This window comes from Xyrauchen texanus, chromosome 1 (genome assembly GCF_025860055.1).
Source record: "Xyrauchen texanus isolate HMW12.3.18 chromosome 1, RBS_HiC_50CHRs, whole genome shotgun sequence".
NCBI lineage: Eukaryota > Metazoa > Chordata > Actinopteri > Cypriniformes > Catostomidae > Xyrauchen > Xyrauchen texanus.
Genome location: NC_068276.1, coordinates 23,214,922 through 23,236,093, shown reverse-complemented (window position 1 = coordinate 23,236,093; position 21,172 = coordinate 23,214,922). Strand labels below are relative to the sequence as shown.

At 42.0% G+C, this 21,172-nt stretch overlaps 1 protein-coding gene across 2 annotated transcripts in view; it reads right to left on the bottom strand.

Moving 5' to 3' along the window:
* Positions 1-664: 664 nt before the first annotated feature.
* The window catches only part of arrb2b (arrestin, beta 2b), a 63,432-nt gene continuing 42,924 nt past the window's right edge, over positions 665-21,172 (bottom strand). For both annotated transcript variants that reach the window (XM_052120432.1, XM_052120510.1), the window contains 8 exons: positions 21,023-21,158; positions 20,663-20,747; positions 9,724-9,796; positions 6,853-6,990; positions 5,231-5,314; positions 5,046-5,122; positions 3,840-3,894; positions 665-3,754 (listed from right to left, as the gene is read on the bottom strand). In XM_052120432.1, coding sequence (XP_051976392.1) covers positions 3,661-3,754; positions 3,840-3,894; positions 5,046-5,122; positions 5,231-5,314; positions 6,853-6,990; positions 9,724-9,796; positions 20,663-20,747; positions 21,023-21,158 — 742 coding nt within the window. In that variant the 3' untranslated portion in view covers positions 665-3,660. The remainder of the gene's footprint in view (positions 3,755-3,839; positions 3,895-5,045; positions 5,123-5,230; positions 5,315-6,852; positions 6,991-9,723; positions 9,797-20,662; positions 20,748-21,022; positions 21,159-21,172) is intronic.

The following is a 21,172-nucleotide window of genomic DNA, read 5'->3' as shown; positions in this document are numbered from 1 at the left end:
TGGGCGATAAACTGTTCGATTCATCGCAAAGGTGCTCAGACGGGTTCAGGTCTGGGCTTTGTGCAGGCCAGTCAAGAATCAGTGAACCATTTCTATATGGACCTCGCCTTATGCACAGTGGCATAGTCGAGCTGGAATAGAAAAGTGCCCAACCCAGTCTGTTGCGAGTTGCAACAAAGTTAAAAGCACACAATTTCCCAAAATGTCTCAGGGAGTATTATTAAGATATGTCCTCACAAAAATGACTGGAACAGCCAAACTCAGAAGAGGGTGTCTACATTATTTTGGCCATTTCTACAGTAGCCCGTAAATAATAAGAAATCGATAAATACAGTTTTAAAGTCTACTTTTTAGCTAAAATGTGGAATATAATTGAAGACTGGAAAATTATATTGTGTATTTTTTTCTGTCCTTCATTTATTTTTACAGATTGTAACTCTAAAAATATCACATATAGGCCTACTTTGAGTGCATCAACATATTAACCCAGTTACTGCAATAACATGTGTAGAACATCATATTGTTTGAGGGGCTTTTAGGAGAATAACTAAAAATGTATCTACTTATATCATGCACACGTGCGCACACACACTTGAAAAAAGTTTTTCTTTGAATTTTAAAGATTTTTTATTGACTAAAATAACATTGTTATACAGTATGTTGGAATTCATATCAATATATTTTGAAATCTTACTTTTTAGTCAAATTATTAATTTACCAGGAAGCATGTACGTTTATTCTCATAATATCAATTTTAGTAGTCAAAACTAGCTTTAAGATAATCCTTAAAAAAAAAAAAAAAAGTCTGACATATGGTTCTTGATAAGCAATAAACCAACATGAAAGTGTGTCACCTTAAGACCCAAATAAATCTGCAAATAATGATACATTTCTTTTTACACTTGTCAGCTTTAGCCATAACAGGCTCCATCCAGATCACCAAAGCAAAGTTTTACATCAAGATGGTCACGCTATTACAATAGTAAAACATTCCCAAAGCCTACAGCCACCTCTAGAATGCATGCACAGCTTTCTAGTAAAGCACTCCGTATACTGTAGACAGAGAATAAGTGTTAATCCAGCTAATGAAGATAGGCTCCCTGCCATGTATCAGCATGTGTCAAACAAGGCATTCTATTGTTGACTGAGCAAAGTCAAGAAAATTACCTGTATGCAAACATAAAGAATGCAATACATTAAACGGTCTCTCAGTAAGATCATGTTGATCTATAGCACAAATGATCTAACTGGAGCTGGTTTAGAATTCGCATTACTCACTAGTGTGCAAATATTCCTGACACATTTCACTGTATGTTTGACAAGATAAAATAATTACATTTCCAGTTGCCACAGTGATTTCAGATCCGTGTTTAGCCATGTTCATCACAACTCAATTGTCTCCACATACTGTGCCAAAATCATAAAATATAAAGCCTTACTTATTGGGCCCACTTTTAAAAAAATTGTTTATAATGCTGTTGGTTAAGTCATACAGTATGACAAAATACTAAATCGGAGCTCACAGCATTTATGGGTCTTCACATACATCCGTGAAAAGAGGCTTCCTGTATAAAAATCTAAAAACTGAAAATGGAGTATCTCTCAGCACTTTATGCTAATCACTTCCTGTTTTCTTGACAGAGCCAGACTGAATCAATCAGCTGTTTGGCTGCAAAGGAAATCAATCTAAAATAAAAACCACCAACTAAACATCCTCCTCGTGACCCAGATTTCACAGCGGGCTTTACTGGACATAGGCTTACTGTCTTCTGACAGTAATGCGTGTACAATTTACATAGACAAATATAATATATACAGTGTGTACGACTTCAGCAGGAGACTTCTGGCTAGTTGATCAAGCTCTTTAAAGCGTTCACAAAAACAAACTTTGAATTTTAAATAAAAGATGTAAATAAGGTATTTGTGGTTGCAAAAGAATGTAAATGAGTTAGAACTTAAGAAAAATGTCTCTGCTGCCCATGATCTATCAATCATCGGGCCAACATGTTTAGTGAGGAAACTCTGTAATGAAGTACTGAGGTTTTTGGTTACTGGGTAGAGCTCTAGTTAGCTGCAGAGCTTTACACGCTGATCTCCTGCAAAGCCATTTGATGTTCTATAGAGCTGTGATGTTTTTAAAAGTCATCTCTACTGAGAAAGAAGTAAAGATTTCATTTAAAACATCCTGAAAATAATTTGAAGCATCCCAGATTTCTTGTGCTGGCATCTGTGGTTAAGTAGACAAATAGAGGGCTCAACAAAGTTGAAATCGAATGCATTTATGCTTACTGGCAAGTATGCTCCATGCGTGTATGGGTGCTTTAAACAAAGCAAACCTTTATTTTAGAGATATTGTTTTTGTCCTTCAATGGGAGCTCCATTTTGATCACTACACAATGTTTCTTCCTTTTACACATTGTAACATAAGTAAATTTGCCATTGTTCAGTAGTAAACTATGCAGAATGTCAAAAGGAAAAGCTTGATCCTGGGAGAATAATCAAAATGAAAATTCCTGGAAATCATGCTCTAACTGAGATTTAAAAATAACCATCATCAAAATATTTCTGGCAGTCATATGGTTACATGATCAGTTCCCGTGAACTAAAACATGGAATGCGCATATCATTTAAAAAAAAAAAAAAAAACTGAGCTTAGCCTACAAGCAACATTATAAATCATCACGTTTTGGCAAATAAAGTTGGGCAGGCACAAATAATGAGGAATAAAATTTTGTGTGGCACACAAATATATCAGGCATCTGACATTCTCAGAGTCTGTCCCTGGCCTCTGTTATCTATGAGCTAATTTCGCACTGGACTTGTAGCAGTGTGTACATATTCTACAAATCTACAAGTAGAATAGATGCTAAAATGTTCATTAGAAATCAGATGCTTGTTTACTAATGCGCTTTACAAACTACTCTTTCCCTAAAAATGCCACATCCTTACTTATTTGAGTACTGTGTGCACTACAAGTGCACTGAAAAGTGTTATTACATATTTATTTTATGATATGTATACATTTTACGTAACTATAACATAAAAGCTGTTGAGCAGGTAAGGATGGATTAGATTACGGGTCTAGGAAAGTGGAATAAAATTAACACCAAAATCAAGTTCCCTATGGTGTCTATGAACAGTGTATGTACTGTACAATGTAATAACATGGAACACGTATCATCATTATATAGCTATTAATGCCCACTTGATATATAAGTGGGAATTTGATGACAAAAGAAAGAAAAAGGAAACAAAAAGGTAGAGAAAAAAAAGTCACCCCTGAATCAATGGACCCTTTGATCACCCACAATATTATACATTGATGTATAGATGACACGTGTAACATCAGTTCATCATTGTTTTCATCTCCATCAAATTTCTATCCAACATATGCACCAATGTGAAGTGGCTCATATGACCAGATAAACAAAGGTCAATATAAGGACCACACCACAGATGCCAAAATGGTGAGGGAGTCAAAAGAAAGAGAAAAGAGGGAAAAGAAAGTTAAGGAGCCTTTGAAAAAAATCAGTATGTGCTCCACACCATCAGATGGGCCCAGTGGAGCAGAAGAATGAGAGTACTGGCAGGATGACACCCAGCCCCTGTCCCCTTTCCTTCCAACCGCCTCATGGTGTCATGTGTGTGTAGGGGGAGGCGTTAGCAGAAGTGGTCATCCTCTTCATCTTTCATTCCCTTCAGCCTGAGCCTTGCAAAGTCCTCGAACACAAAGTCATCATCCTGTGAGAAATTACTGAATACAAAGAGTGACAAATGTTAGGTTATGCATAGACACCTAAGCCAGCATCTTATTATCAAGAGATGCACGGCCAACTGACTTTGTTTCAAACTCTATGAGGTTGGCGTCCACAGGGACATCTGTTTCTGGTACAACTGTGGAAGAAAGGGAATAGTAAAGAATGAGGCCTCCGTCCAATTGAAACACGTGAATTACTATGTGTGCAAATACAAAAGATGTTTAAAAAGACGTGCTATTTATGTGGCACCAAGCAGAATTGCAATCTGTTTGTTTGAGCAGCCGACTGGGCCAGACATAACAATATTGGCTTAACCAGTGTTTGAAAATAGTATATATATTTTTTTTCCAATAGTGGCGCAGAAATTACACACTCCACCTTTAAATAGGAAAAGCATCTACGAAATGATAACAAAATTTTGAATAAATAATCCTTAAGTTAAATCAACTTTGGAAAAAACAATCAAAAAACACCTATTTTACCAGTGGTTCGACTTCTATTCCTAAGTCATATTCTGAAAGCCTGTTTATATTATTTGAGCAACACCAAGATATGATATGTACAGTCAGCTGGTCGTTTTCTGCTAAATAAACCCCAACCAGGAGGTCAGGATCAGGGTCTTGTAGAACACAGAAGGGGTTTATTATTTAATAATAATGCGATAATGACCGGCTGACTGTAAATTCTCTTGCTTATTACATGGCTCCCTACCAATTAATTAAATAAATGGACATGGAATAATGATTTGCAGTGAAATTACATTATTATGTGAGAAGAAAAAGACCACAGAATCAATAGAAAAATGTGTATTAATCCTTCAGTTTGCATTAGAGTTCTGTTGGTGTTTATTTTGTGAAAATAACCACCTGACTTCTCATTATGTCGCTTATTACAGACTACTTGCCAAATAAACACATACATGGACATGAAATGTTCATTTGAGTTGCAATTATTTTATTATATTATAATATTATGCCACAAATGTTGTTGATTGAGCTTAACTTGTATTGAACTCTGAATATTCCTTTAAGACTTTATTAAATTAATTATAATACACTGAATTGTATAGATTTATTATATTTTTTACATGTATTAATGCTCAGGTGGCAGAAGGGTCTGCCAATATTAATAGGCTTTGTCAGTAAGAAAAAAAAATACTGATTACAAGTATATCAAAGATTTGACAGCAAACAATTTGTGCATACACAAACTTTCCAGTCAAGTACATATTAATAAAAAAGACTTAACTGTCTAGCCTGAGGCAGAGAGGTGAGTCTGAAATGTTACCTGACTGCGGTCTCGAGTTGGGCTGTTCAGAGGGCTTGGGATGCATCAAGACAAAAGGCAGCTCCACAGACACATCACTAAAAGGAAACCAATTGTTTGAAATTAATGTCATGATGTTCTGAATTTAAAGCCTGACCTACCTCTGTTGCAAAGGATGAAGACTACATTCACCCTCCCACACTCACCCTCCACGTGACACCACTAGCTTGACTTTGACTCTGTAGGACACCAAGATTCCCAGCACCTCTTTATTGGCCACATCTTTTACTCTGTAAGCACAGAGAAACATGCTAAATATACACAGCAGTAACTAGAAGCAAGGAAACTACTTCACACCAGCAGAGGGTTTATACACATATTGGATAGTTTAACTTAACAAGTACTACAAACTCTCTAAATATCACTACAAACTTTCTAAAGCCAAGCACAAACTACAAGACATGCATCTGAATCTGCAAACTGTGAGAAAATGTAACTTAATCTGAAGAAGAACATACTATTTGGATGTTAATAAAGTATGTTCTTTGGTATGCAGGAAGGGCTGTCACATTTATACAATTTGGCTAATGATTAATTGTGAATTAAATAATGCATGATTATTTAGGTCTGTTTTAGGACTTTCAAGATGATGATGATTAATTGTCATACAAATAGTCATATTTCTTAAGATGCATACAGTATGTGCTTCACACAACTTAAATAATTTATTCACATTTAACTTGGAATCATATACAAAATAGGGATATTTGCTTTCCTTTAAGGGTTTAAAAAAAACAAATTCATAAAAATTATATTTTAAATACCAAAATATTTCCAAATACTTAAAATGTGTCTCTCTTTAAACTTCCAATATTGTTTTTAGAACCCAGCCAACATAAATAGCTATAATATTCATATCATTTTATATTTAGTATAATTATACTGTAATATACAACAGTTAGTTCCAGTCCTCGAATCTGATTGGATGAGAGGCGTTTCATTTGTGCCGTTCTAAACTAAAGTGTAAGAGCAGTGAAAATGTGTTAAGAGCTACTGTTTGTATTTTTTATTTTTTTACATTACATATGTTAGCCAGTAGGTGGTCACAAAAGATACATTTTGTTTGTAATATGAGCCAGTTAGGTGATGTGAAGTGAGTCTGCATCAGCCGTTTACATACAACATCTCTTTGTGATCGTTTTATTACTAGTACATGACTACAGCTATAACACAGCTTTAAATGAACAACTTCAGCATTACGGCTCATCACAGCTGAGAGACACTGACACCTGATTAATTACACAATGGGTGCTGTTTAAAATGGCAGAGGACTTTGCTGTTTCTATAGTGATGGACTCTTGCACACCGGCTACCGCAAAATACCCCCACTTGGATGCTACTTTACCACTGAGAAATCTGATAGCGTCTCTGCTTGGGTGTGGCAACAGGTAATCGCACACACTCTGTCTCTCTCTGTCACAAAAAATATACAATAATGTTAAAAAATCAGACGATTATTTAATAATCGTGAAAGGCCTATATGCAGGTGAGTAATAGGAATGCATTCCTGGACATATTTCATATACGAATATGGCCATTGTCCTGTGATCTGAGCTGTTCGACTCATAGTTCTTCCACTAGTTGAAAGGTCTCTCAGAAGTGCGCATACTACAATCTGAAACTTCTTGTCGCACGTTTATCGGCAACTTAAAACATAAAAGGCTTGATTCTTGTAGTGTGCTCTTGGCATAAAACTGCTTTGCCTTTTTCTGGCTGTGCATATGATAACAAGCATAAAGTAATGCACTCTCAGCTGAAGGCCACTTACATGGTACTAGAGGCCAGGTTGGTGTCTTCATGCTTTAGCTGTCCGTCTAGAGCCAGACCCCTCTTCTCTCTGTTATTGTTCAGTGTGGGGGTGAGTGTATACACCTTACAGAATGTGGAGCTGGGTGATACCTGGTCACTGCAGATGAAAAAAGCACTATAAATTATAACATGTAACTTTTTTTGAATAATGAGTAAAACAGAGTATGAATATGAACTATTTTATGATTTAAAGTTCAGTCATGAAACTCAACACAGCGCAAGGTGGAAAAGGTGTTCTTTAACATGTAATCGGTTAAACCAATCGGCTTGCATACTTCAAGCCCAAGCTGATAGGTCCTCTACATGTATTCTGTTAAGCCCATCAACTTGTGTACTCTATTTATAAATCGTTTCAACAGCCTCAGTTGTGAGCAGGTAAACTGGTATTACTGCAGCACTCTACGAGAGTTTTCTCTGAAGCCCCCCCAGCTCCACCTGTCTAGATCTGCATCAAGTGGATTGCATGTCTAATTGTGCAGCAGCAGCATGTCCTACAAGCTCGATGCAGCATGTCCCCAAAGCAGTTTAACCAGTGTTAATCTAGTCAACGAAATCACAGACAAAAACGTTAGTTGACAAACATTATTTTGACTTTGTCAATGAAAATGAAGTTGAGACAAAAAAGGTGCATCATGACTATAATTAAACAATTTTAATTAAGCAAAATGTTGACGAAAATATGAGATAAAAATGATACTGCAAGATACTAATAGTGCAAGATATAAACAGAAGAAAACATCCAGAGAATCTGTATATAGAAGATATTAGACATGGATTCATCTAATACATTTACATGTATTAGATGAATACAGAGTATGTTAGAGATTTCTCTGCTTGAGCTGCGTGAGTTGAAAGCGCTGAACCGCTTCAAATCAGGGTAAATACCACATTCAAACACATTCTTTTTAAACATGAGTTTAATCACTAAACCCATAAAATACTGTATATGTAATATAACAACTTACATCTGCACAGTGAAGTGAATGAACAGGAGAACTTGAACTAAATGATGTGCTAGACAGAACACGCATAATGTTCCTTAAGAAACACGCTACACGCAATGTAATATCTTTCACAGAAAAATAATAAGTCTCTAAAGCATGAAGAATTCAGAATAGAGTAGGCTAACTTTTAAAAAGTGGCTAATACTTCAGTCTATTCATTATTATTTCAGTAGCTCAGGTTTTTCACAACAAGGACAGTATGTATATTTATATGTTTGATATGTTTACATTAAAACGTTTATAATTAATTTTTTATAAATGTTTGAATATTTTATTTAAGTTTGTTACAGTTTGACACACTGTTTGTCCATTTTGCATGTCATTATCAACTAAAAGATAAATCTTTAAATTATGTCATTTTCGTCAGAGTAAAATTTCAGAATATTACACGACGAAATATTGAATGTTAAATATTTGTCAAAAGACTAAAACTATGACTACAACAAAAACTGTGAAAAAATTTACAGATCTAGTCTGCCTAGACCTAACCTACCAACTTGTCAAATTTAATATAGCCCCTTAAAATGTATTCTATGAGTTGTCATGACTGAAATTTCTTCAATCAAAAGCTCATGTGCTGTATCATTAAACAGAAGCTTGACTGAGATTAAGAATAAAAAACTGTTTGAGAACATCTGTCAAATCTGATGAGGACATAAACAATGTCCTCTTGGGGTCAGTACTAGAAATCAGGGGAAAATATGGTAAGGAAAGGCAAGACAACAAAAAATAGAATGAAAAAGAGGAAGAGAAACTTTACTATCGTATCCTTAAGTGATGTGTTTCTTAGAGGAAGTTATAAAGGGTAAATGCAAGGCACAAAACAAAAACAGTGATTAATTGTCGATTAAAAAATACAGACGAACTGACTGAAAAGCTTAAAAAAAAAAAAAACGGAAGACAAAATGCACAGCTACAGTCTTTGTTGTTGGGAGTGAGGGGGAAACATATTGCCTCATCTCATGGAGAGGGTGGAAAAAGGGCCCAAGAGCCATCACCAGCAATAAAGGGTAGGACCAGGGTCACGGTGCCCAGAAGGAATGATCGGATGTTAAACTCACCATGTGGAATGCCAGCCCACAGACTTGCTGTAGGTGTCACGTGAGTACAGAACCACATCTGTGACCTGTAGCACTGAGAAAGAATAGTCTATTTCGTCCTATCAGCATGGAAACAGTGAATCACTAGGAATCCCATCGTGGGGCTTTTAAGGGTGATGAAGGGAACGAAGCATTTGGTGTGAAATCAAATGGTGGTGCAGTAAATAGCAGGATGCCGACTACATATGCCGACTGCCAAAAAGAAAGACAATGCCAGGGCTCTTAGAGGACTGTACAAAGGAACGTAGGGCACACAGGTCAAGGAGGTCACAAACCAGACGAACATAAGGCTAATAAGAAGGGTAGAGTCATGAGATTCTCCGGGAGTATTTGAAAGGGAAGAACAGAGCTTCATAGACTGTTTTTATATGGTGTTACGCCGTTTACCAAGTGTAGATGCTTGGCTTTATCAGCTGTGCTTTTAGCTTTAGCGAAAACATGGTTTGATTCCACTAGGGGAGGCTATGACAGAAGCACCTGGGTAATAACCAGAGTTGACGTGCTATAAATATATTTTGACAAAATATAAACCTTTGTGAGATGTGTAGTAAACACAGTCCAACTTGAAAGCAACAAAGACGGTGAAAAAACTGGTCGAACAGGTGAGAGAGATGAAAGAAGTCCTTGTAAACCGAGAGAACAGGATGTTAACAAAGAAGGGATCCTTTGAAAATAATAGGGAGGGACAGAGAAGAAATGGAGAAAGAGGGAAAAAGGGGTACTCACTCGGCTTCTACCTGAGCCACAGGACATTTGTACTGTGCGGTGCTGAACAAACAGATATCGGCATACTGTCGCACTGTTGGGAGAGAGCAGGGATACAAAGCGGGGTTACCAGGGCTGGATGGGAGCGCACACGAACCAAACACACAAATAATCAGGTACAGGGCAGCTGACATTCACATGTTAATTAATAATGAACACATGAGCAGGAGAGGAACTGAAGGGCAAATTTAAGGACAAATCTAAACAGATGTATACAACACAAGTATAAACACATTGCAATCACATACTCATATGCAGTAAATATCAACATGAAATCAAAACTGACCAGATTAATTTTCCTAACACACGCTCTTGGTCTTATCTTGAATTATTTGGTGAACACCTCTGAAACAACTTTTATTTTTTCGACTAAGGTCATCAGAACCTCTCATTTTTCAACGCCCCCTCTTCACAATGTAGAGATCACTTTTCACAATCTAGTCAATCCAGGGTCGGTGTATGCATATGACAGAGCAGAGTATGGCAGTTTCCATACCGCAGGAGAATGCAGACAAAACTGGGGAAATATATGCCTTTTTAAGATGATCATTAAAGGTCATTATTTATAGAACAGACTGGAATCTGAACATGACATCGGCAGAAAGTGCCCATCAATAGCGATGGTTTATGATTTATTTTTGGAAATTAAACACGTTTAATGGAGCCGGGCTATAGAAATTTCATACAGCAGCTTTAAAAGGCATATTTTAAAAAGTCTAAGCATTGCGAGGTGCAAGGGGGTTTGTATTGCTTGTATTGTATTTTTCTGTCAGTCTGCATATCCATATAGTTTGGTAATAGCTGTTTGCAATTTTTTTTTAAATACATTTAAATGTGCTTTCATGTCTCCATTTGGGTTGGATGAAATATCTATTATTAATGATATAATTGAGATAAATTGCTGACCATGTTAAATTGACCAATATCGTGAATATCACGATGATTTAAATTTGCTTTCATTTGGCCACCAAGTTTCTGTGACAGGCCGCAGGGCGGGGCCGGGTCATGATTATACACACCCGGTCCCATATCAGGCTAATTAAGCCTCCGATCACGACCCGGCCCCGCCCTCCGCCCTGTTACAGTTTCATAAAGAGCGCAACATTAAACTAATTTCATGATCCTTCAGGGCTGCACAATTAATCAAATTAACATTCAAATCGCAAGTTGTTCATATGTGATTATCCTCAAAAGATTGTGATTTAAAGACACATAAACATGGTCTGTGTGTCATTCAGAACAAACCAGTGACGCACTGATCTGCGTGCACGTGCATGGCGGCGCTCTCATACCAGTATACGTGCATTGTGAAATCAAAGTGATGCAGGTTCAAGCATTCGCGCACTTCAAAACATTAGTTTCCAAATCTATCCAGCGTTTTGAACGTGACGTCGCCTCAGCTACTGAGGGATAATGGGACCATAAGGTGTCCAGTCAATCCGCACTTCACAATCTCACCGGAAATAGTAAATCAAACGAGTACTTCTCGCTTACTGCTTCATGAATACTGTGGATTCGGACATTCCACATACTGTTTTTGGCATACTATATAGTAGGGAAGAATGGATATTCGTATGCAGCAATTTTGCATTTTTTTGTGTCAAAATAAAAGTCCGAGATGAAGGGGAAGTAAACAGGACAGAAATATATAACTTTTGTATAACGCAAATCTAATAATAAGAATAATAATGCTAATTCAGCATTATATAATAATAATAAACCTGACGTGTCCCATAGTAATAATTTGGTATTATGCAATGTTCAACTGGGGTTTCAAAAATAATTCAGTGAGGTAGCTTTGCACACCTTCTTCATTCACAAAAATGTATTAGTAAAAACATTGAAGGTAAATAATGCTTTTTATTAAGCTTGTGTTTATTTAATTAAAAACGAATTATTTTTAAATAGATTTTTATTTAATGTCTTTAAAATATTGAACCTACTTGCTACAGGGGCTGTTTGGATGAAATGAAAAAAAAAAAAAAAACAACACTTTTGAGCCATTTCAGAGCAAATATATAATTAGAGATATATATATCGAATATCGTCAATAGGCTGAAAAATATTGAAATATAATTTTTAAGACATATTGCCCAGCCCTAGTTTCCGTTACTATTTCAAAGTGGTATGACCTGGGGAAAATAAGCCAAACCCTTGATGGTTTTTGTGAGACGCTTTCACTGAATCAATCCCTGATGAATAAGTGGGCATCTGAATCAGCTTCCTACCTCCCTTTGTAGTGAATCAGTATATCGTGAACATGAATTTGGGTCTTTCAAGGATGTTCATCCACTAAGACTCTTAAGGACACTTCAGACTCAATCACCTGCTAAACAATTATGAGTTTGAACATTAAAACACAGCTGGCACCGGTAATCAACATCGCTGCATAAATGACACTATCGTGCATTTTTGTTGAAGAATTTCAAACATGCATTGTTATTATGAAAGATAAATCACATAAATAAAAATATAATGGGGTGTATTTTTAACCATCTTCTAACAGCTTTAATATTAAAACCTTGTTTCCCTTTCATGATCATGATTGTTACAGTGCATTCTGGGAATTTTTAGGGAGTGAACGTTTCAGTGCACTGGAATGATTTTGCAATTGTGACAGCCCTAGAAATGGCCAACATCCTGATCATTGCCCTGACTAGTGAATTAGGGAGCTGAATAAGTCACCCTAAAATGGAGTCCCACCCCAATTTTTTTTCGTATTGAATATCCTGTCTCGCTTCAAAATACACCGCATTATGCAAGTAAAATGGGTTGCTAATGCAGTTTCATGTGACTTTAAAGTAATTGAATGTTGTATGTATGGTTGTAATGATACTGGTCATAAATATCACTATTTGAAATAACGCCCTATCCTGTACTTTAAGACACGAACAATAACTACAACATAGATAACACCATTTTTCAGAGAGAGCATACCTATTAGCTAGTAAGATATTTACATTTTTCTTGTTAACAATTTATTAGCTTTTTCTGAGGTCATCAGTAGGATGAAAGAAACAGCAAAGGGATAGGGGAAGAGGACGCTAAAGGATTTAGGCTAGCTGATGTTACCAAGTCAAAGGCAATGCTTTTGCATACAAAGCAATTGCTTTCATTAACATTATCAAAGATTAATTAATGGGACAAAGAATTGTTCTTCATTGTTAGATGATGTTAGATAAAACAAACTAATGTTAAATAATTGTAGTGTTAGTGCTGCAACAGCTAATCGGTAAATTCGTCTTAGTTGGATGTTGTTGGCGAGAAGTCCCGTCAGTGACATCACTTTACAGCCCAGTGAAAAATTAAGAGTTGTTTCTCTACAGTGCATAACGTCCCTTACAAAAACGTATCGGTTACCTAACGTAACCTCGGTTCTCTCTAGATGAGGGAACGAGTATTGCGTAAGCTAGCTTACGCTACGGGAAAGATTCATCTTTTCTGAGATATTGAAGCCAAAAAATTATCCTTAATTTTTGTATCCATTGTCAACGCAGTGCGGCAGCTGCAGACCTTGAGCGGGCTAGCTAGCGAGCTCATAGGTTGCTCTGTGGCAACTGCTGCAGCCTATAGACGAGCTTGGGCGAACTCGCATCCAATGAGAGGCGTCCGCGCGCTCACTGCATCAAAGCCCGCCAAAATGGGCGTGACTAGAGTGCATATAAGCGTAGTTCGTAGGCTGGAACCCTGGTTTTCATTGACTGAAGCGAAAAGTCGCTCGTGGCGCGAGCACGGCCGGCTACGCAATACTCGTTCCCTCATCTAAAGAGAACCGAGTTTACGTTAGGTAACCGATACGTTCTCTTAGGAGAGGTTCTCTCGTATTGTGTAAGCTAGCTTACGCTACGGGAACCCATTGTCAACGCCGTGCGCGCCAAGCATCCACTGTATGAGCCCCAGGGAATTAAGGGGGGACCCGGGGGAGCCCTTATGAGTGGGGAAATAATATTTGGCCGGCAAGAATGCGGGTCATTGATTGTGTAATACATAAGCACGTAGTGGGAAGGGAACGACAGAGCGGCGGTGCCGGTCTGTGTGGAATGTGTCCCATCAGTGCAGCTCACCAGGGGAGCTGTAGCGTATTAAACCGCTAGTAGTTTTGCCTGCAGAGCGGGCACTTCCATATTGTAAAATCTGACAAAGGTGGAGGGGGAAGTCCATCCCGCTGCCACACATATGTCGTGAATGGAAATCCCGCTGGACCATGCCCACGAGGATGCCATGCCTCTAGTGGAGTGAGCCCTAATGCCCAACGGGCATGGCAGGTCTTTTGACGCGTATGCAGCAGCAATAGCGTCCACTATCCATCTAGATAGTGTCTGTTTCGAGGCGGCGAGACCTTTGGTGCTCCCTCCGAACGAAACGAAAAGCTGCTCGGAGCGTCTGAAAGCAGCGGAGCGCGCAGTATACAATCTCAGTGCTCTGACCGGGCAAAGGAGATTGGCGTCGCGTTCGCTATCGGGTGCTGGCAGCGCCGATAGGGAAATGACCTGTGCTCTGAAAGGAGTACCGATCACCTTGGGAACATAGCCGTGTCTAGGCTTTAAAATGACCTTGGAGTCACTTGGTCCAAACTCAAGACACACAGCGCTGACAGACAGCGCGTGAAGGTCTCCCACACGTTTGACTGATGACAGGGCAGTCAGAAAAACGGTTTTGAGTGAAAGGTATTTCAAATCCACAGATTGAAGTGGTTCGAAAGGGGGGGCTTTCATAGTTTCGAGAACTATAGAAAGATCCCAGATAGGAACCGATGGGGGCGCGGGGGTTCATCCTTCTAGCTCCCCTGAGGAAGCGGATGACCAGCTCGTTTTTACCCCATGACTGGCCGTGCAGGGGTTCAGCGAACGCCGCAACGGCCGCCACATACACTTTGAGCGTGGATGGGGATCTGCCCTTATCCAGCAGCTCTTGTAGAAATACGAGCAGCGACGACACCCCACATGTCCGCGGGTCCAGGTCTCTGTCGGTGCACCATTTTGAGAACACAGACCATTTTGACGCATAGAGTCTTCTCGTGGAAGGGGCTCTAGCGTGTATGATGGTGTTTATTACTCCTTCTGGCAGAGCGACGGGTAGTCGTTGATCACCCACGCATGCAGCGCCCAGCGCTCTGGGTGGGGATGCCAGATTGTGCCGCGAGCTTGAGAGAGGAGATCTGCTCTCACTGGGATGGGCCACGGCGCTGTCAGTGACAGCTGCGTAAGCTCCGGGAACCATGTCTGATTCTCCCAACGCGGGGCTATGAGGAGCACCGAGTGACGCGTTTCCCTGATCCTCTGCATTACCTGTGGCAATAGCGAGACGGGAGGGAAGGCGTAAAGCGGGCGTCTGGGCCAGTCCTGGGCCAGCGCGTCCTCGCTTTTTGAGAAAAATATTGGGCAGTGAGAGTTCTCTTTGGACGCAAAGAGGTCTATCTCTGCTCTGCCGAATAGGTGCCATAACGTCTGGACTGTTTGAGCGTGCAGGGACCATTCCCCTGGGGGAATATTGTCTCTGGACAGTCTGTCCGGGCCGTCGTTCAGGTGGCCTGGCACGTGCGTCGCCCTCAGCGAGCGCAGGTGGCACTGGGACCAACTCAGTATGCGTTTTGTCAGATGGAAGAGGTTCCTGGATCTGACACCGCCCTGACGGTTTAGGTAGGATACCACAGATCTGTTGTCCGAACGGACCAGGACGTGGTGACCCTGAATGACCGGGAGAAAGCGCACGAGCGCGTACTCGACCGCTATCATTTCCAGACAATTTATGTGAAGGAGCTTTTCCTGAACTGACCATAGGCCGAAAACCGGAGAGCCCTCGCAGACCGCGCCCCAACCCGTGTTGGACGCGTCTGTCGAGATGACTTTTCGGCGAGATACAGCTCCCATTGTCACTCCCCGCTGATACCATTCGGCCACTGTCCAGGGCTGCAGAGCTGATATACAGGTCTGAGTCACCTTGATGGGCTGGCGGCCTGTGGCCCAAGCCCGGCGAGACACGCGGGTGTTTAGCCAATGCTGAAGCGGGCGCATGTGCAGTAAACCCAGCTGAAGTACTGCTGCGGCTGAGGCCATGTAACCTAGCACTCTCTGGAATTTCTTCAGAGGCGTGAGGCTGTTCATCTGAAAAGATGCGGCTAGTCGCTGAACACGGCGTGCGCGCTGTGTAGATAAGCGAGCCGTCATTGCCACTGAGTCTAGTTCTATTCCCAGGAAGGAAATGGTCTGACTGGGCTGTAGTGAGCTCTTGGTCCAATTGACTGCAAGACCCAAACTGTTCAGATGGCTGAGGAGAACTGCTCTGTGAGACAGAAGCTCCATATGTGACTGAGCCATAATCAGCCAGTCGTCCAAATAGTTCAGAATTCGCAAACCCTGACTCCGCAGGGGTGCGAGCGCCGCATCCATTCACTTCGTGAAAGTACGGGGTGCTAAGGACAGGCCGAACGGAAGGACGGTGTATTGATAAACCTGGCCGTCGAAGGCGAATCTCAAGAATGGCCTGTGACGGGGATTTATCTGAATCTGAAAGTATGCATCTTTCAGATCGAGAGAAATAAACCAGTCCCCCTGGCGCACATGCGCGAGGAGTTTCCTGATTGTAAGCATTTTGAACGGTCTTTTTGCAAGTACCTTGTTCAAAACCCTGAGATCTAATATGGGTCTGAGGCCGCCGTCTTTCTTGGGAACAAGAAAATAACGGCTGTAAAGCCCCGACTCGCTCAGAGAGGGTGGCACTTTTTCTATGGCCCTTTTGCACAGAAGGCTTGCTATTTCTGAACGAAGCATGCACGCTGCTTCCGTGTTCACAGTGGTTTCGAGCCGCGCTCTGATGCGAGGGGGGCGGCGATCGAACTGTAGCAAATAGCCCTGTTGTATTGTGCTTAACACCCACTTGGATATCCCTGGAATAGCTTCCCACGCTTTGAAGCGTAACGCTAGAGGGTGAATGGCCAATTCGCTCTGATTGCCGCACACAGAGCGCTGAACAAAATGTGTGAGCGCGTTTAGTGTGTTCATGCATGATTGCTCGCAGACAGCATGAACAGGCTGTTTTGTGAGTGACGTCCCGATTGGAATGAATGGGGAAAGAGTCACATCTGTTACGTGATGCGCAAGCATAGTCATGGGCACGGGACTTACACACAGAGGAATGGTTGCTGGCCGTGTAACAGAGCGGGCAGAGAATGGGCGCGCGCACGCATTTGTGGGCGCCTTCATTGACTCTGACGCTCGAGCGGTTCGTAACCGCTTTATGTGAGCGTGCTCTGGTGGGGACACGAGACATGCAGTGCTTGTGTGCAGAAGTGAACACTGGATTGTGGGCACATTTTCTACACATAGGGCTGGTCGTGTGACAGAGCGGGCAGAGAATGGGCGCGCGCACGCATTTGTGGGCGCCTTCATTGACTCTGACGCTCGAGCGGTTCGTAACCACTTTATGAGAGCGTGCTCTGATAGGGGCACGGGATGTGTTATGCTTGTGTGTAGGGGCGAACACTGGGTTGTGGGCACTTTTTCTACACATAAGACATGTTTGCTCTTTACAAGATTTATTTGGGTCGCCGTGAAAACGGCGTTTGAGTGCAGGCAAGCGGGCAGTGTCACCGGCTTGTTGGCTGCTAAATTCACCACTGTAGTAGCCTGAGAGAAGGGGACTGACAGGGGGCAAAGCTTTGACGGTGGTCCGGCCGCGGCGGGACTGAGCCGTCGTTTGTTCAACAAAGTTAGGAAGACTTCGGTTGCTCTGGTTTCAGCGTTACCTTAAATCGAGGCCCGCGGGGGCGGCGGTCTGCGGCGGCTGTCTGAGCGCGATCGAGGGCGGCCGCCCTGTCGACGCTGAGAAGTCTGAGTTTGTTGAACTGGGCGCTGTGAAGAGGCTCGTGCAGGAGGCTGATCACGTGAGCGGCCTGCAGAGGAGCTAGCGCGACGCGGCAGGAAGAGGTTCATGGCTTGGGTGGCTTTCTGGACTTCTGAGAAGCGGTCAACAATGCCACTCACCGCGGAGCCGAAGAGACCGGTCGGAGAGAGCGGTGCGTTGAGGAACGTGGAGCGCTCTGCTTCTCCCATGTCGGCTAGTGTTAGCCATAAGTGTCTCTCGGTCACAGTCAGCGAGGCCATGCACTTCCCTAGAGCTTGGGCTGCAGCTTTGGTAGCGCGAAGGGCGAGGTCTGTCGCGCTTCGTAGATCAGTAACAGCCTCTGGGTGCCTGCCTTTCTCATCCCACTCCCGAAGAAGGTCTGCTTGTAGGATCTGTAAAACGGCCATTGAGTGCAGAGCAGATGCGGCTTGGCCGGCGGCGGAATAGGCGCGGCCAACATAGGCGGAAGTCGCTCTGCAGGCCTTAGACGGGAGCACAGGCTTGGAACGCCATCTCGCGGAGGGCGGACAAAGGTGTGCTGCTACCGAGTCCTCGACCGGGGGGATGGAGGAGTAGCCTCTCTCAGTGGCGCCGTCCACCGACGCGAGAGAGGTGGAGACGTGGGAACGGGTCCTGGCTGAAAAAGGAGCGTTCCACGACTTTGCAAGCTCCGTATGTAATTCCGGCAGGAAGGGAGCGGCCCGGGCCGCGGGTGTAGAGCGGCGATGGCTTTGAAGAAAGCAGCCGTCGAGTCTGTTGGGTGCCTGCTCAGGGGCGGTGACCACTCGAGCCCGAGGCGGTCGACGGCCTGTGTGAGGAGGCGTGTTAACTCCCCTTCGACTCCGGCGCGGGTCCTGCTGGATTCCTGGGCCGAGGAGGAGGCTTGGGAGCCTGACCACTCCTCGCTGTCCGAAGCCATGATGGAACAGTGGCCCTTATCGTCCGCCTCGTCATCCGAGATGGCAGCAGTGCGGCCGCTCGGCGGCAACTGCGCGTCCCGGGGGGGCGGGGAGGGTGAAAGCGATGCTCGAGGGAGAGGCTCCGGCGAGGCAGTCGCTTCAACCACAGTTTCCGGCAGCCTTTGTGAGCGGCGCTTCTTCCTGCGCGGCTGAAGGTAAGGCGGCGCGGCGGTTTCTGCTTTGAGCGCTTCGAGTCGAGCCCGCAGGGTCGACATCGGTAGCTCCTCGCAGAAATCGCATCCGCCCTCAGTGAGGGCGAGCTCTGCGTGCCCCAGTCCCAGGCAGAGAGCGCAGATGATGTGGCGGTCTCCTGTGCTGAGAAGGGCGCGACATGAGGCGCAAGTGGAGCGAGGCATCTTGAAAAAGACGCTCGTACTCTTTTGTGAATAGTTCGTGAGAACTAGCTTGCTGAATAAAAGGATACGTCGTCGGATGGCGTAGCTCGCAGGATGGCTGAAGGTGGCTGAGACGGCCGGCTTCTTCTAGCGCTGTCCACGCTTGCTTGATGCCCCTCGAACGGCGACGCGGCTTCCAGGTCAGCGATGCGAAGAGCTTCGCTGAAGAGATGAAAATCAGGGTTCCAGCCTACGAACTACGCTTATATGCACTCTAGTCACGCCCATTTTGGCGGGCTTTGATGCAGTGAGCGCGCGGACGCCTCTCATTGGATGCGAGTTCGCCCAAGCTCGTCTATAGGCTGCAGCAGTTGCCACAGAGCAACCTATGAGCTCGCTAGCTAGCCCGCTCAAGGTCTGCAGCTGCCGCACTGCGTTGACAATGGATACAAAAATTAAGGATAATTTTTTGGCTTCAATATCTCAGAAAAGATGAATCTTTCCCGTAGCGTAAGCTAGCTTACGCAATACGAGAGAACCTCTCGTAAGAGAACTGAGAGTTTTTTCCGGAGGTTTACCACTACCGTTGAAGAGCAGCAAACTTTTTTCCTTTGAGGCGAATCACAGCTCATTTAAATGTGAAAATAATGAGCGGCAAATTTGCGGGTAGTTTAGATTTTTTGTAAGGGTAACATATTACTGCTATTTTCTGTTTTTTTATGTACTGTGTAATGAATTCAATATCAGGTGCGTTTTTCCGCATGTTTCCCGACACTGTTTGTCAGTACCACATGCGAGTCTCCCTTAAACTTCAATGAGCACGTGAGCGTGTGCATCCGCATCAAACCGATCGCAATGAAAAAAGGGAGCACAGTCATGTTTATTAAACTTGTGCAACATCATACCTCAATTTCAGTTTCAATGTAGTCAATGTATCAAATTCTCATTTATGTCACCCTGATGTCTCAGAGGTGAAACTGTGCGGTTTTAAGAGTTTTAGATTGACTTTTAGACTTGTCAGCACTATAGTGAATCTGCACTGCGTTTAGAGATGATTGTACTATATTAAACTTTATATAATGCTGAATATTATATATAATATTAATGCTTAGGGTCCTGGCAAATGTAATATCTAATTTCACCAGTAAATAAAATATGGCAAACACAATTTTACTGGATAAGCATACGCTACCATAAAAAATGTATTTTTGAAAAGAATACTTTAGAAACGTGTAATCAGAGACCATAATATTTTAAAACTACCAATTTCTATTCTGGTGTCTCCATTGCCCTCTGCTGGACTGATTTTTTGTCCCACACCATCCCTGATGTATCATAATGAACTGTACTTTTTAAGTTTTACAAGTAATGTAATTTTGCATATGTCCTGAAAGTAATCATAATAATACAAATTGAAAATGAAGTATTCCTGATTCAGGCTTTGTTTAAAGTTTTGTAAGATTATAGAATTGCGAAGTCTGTACAGTAAATCAAACCAAATCCTTCAGCCCTTTATCATTTCAATCATTAAAAAAAAAAATCACATTATAACAGGAAATAAAATTTTTATTTATCTGATTAATTGAAGAAATAATTGAAGATTAATCAATTATCAAAATAATCATTAGTTGCAGCCCTAACCAAGTGTTACCAAACAAAACACAAATGGTTTACACTTTTATTTGTAGGCTGTAATACATTGTATGGTTTCAAAATACTTCAAAATACAACAGTTCTAGATTAAACTGTTTGTGTTTGACTCACCTGAGATTTTAACTCGTTTGACTGTTTTGGTGGAGTTGTTTGTGACATGAACATTGACACTGATAGGTTCACCATGGTAGTAGAGCTGAGAGAGACAGAAGAGAAAAAATAATATATATATATATTCTGTAATTGTATTTGCATTATCTTTGTAGTAGATTATTTGTAACTATCATTTACTTTATTACTATTTATTGTGCACTGTTTGCATTTTTATTGTATGCAGTTAAGCCAGTTGAGCACACCAAATTGAAAGAGCAATTTCAATAGTTGCTGAGAAGGAAGACGACAATTTGACACTTAAATCATAAGCAGAGGGCAGCAGAGGAAGTCTGTGTGTGGGTAGGTGTATGTTTGCACCTCTTTATCTAGCGAGGCCTCGAGGTGAAGGGAACGGTCAGACATAAGGAAGCTGCGTGTGGTCTCCACCATTGGCTGAGGACCAGTCTTCTCTGGAGCATACTGCACCTTACGAATCACCAACCGCACAGAATTCCTGTAAAGATTGCT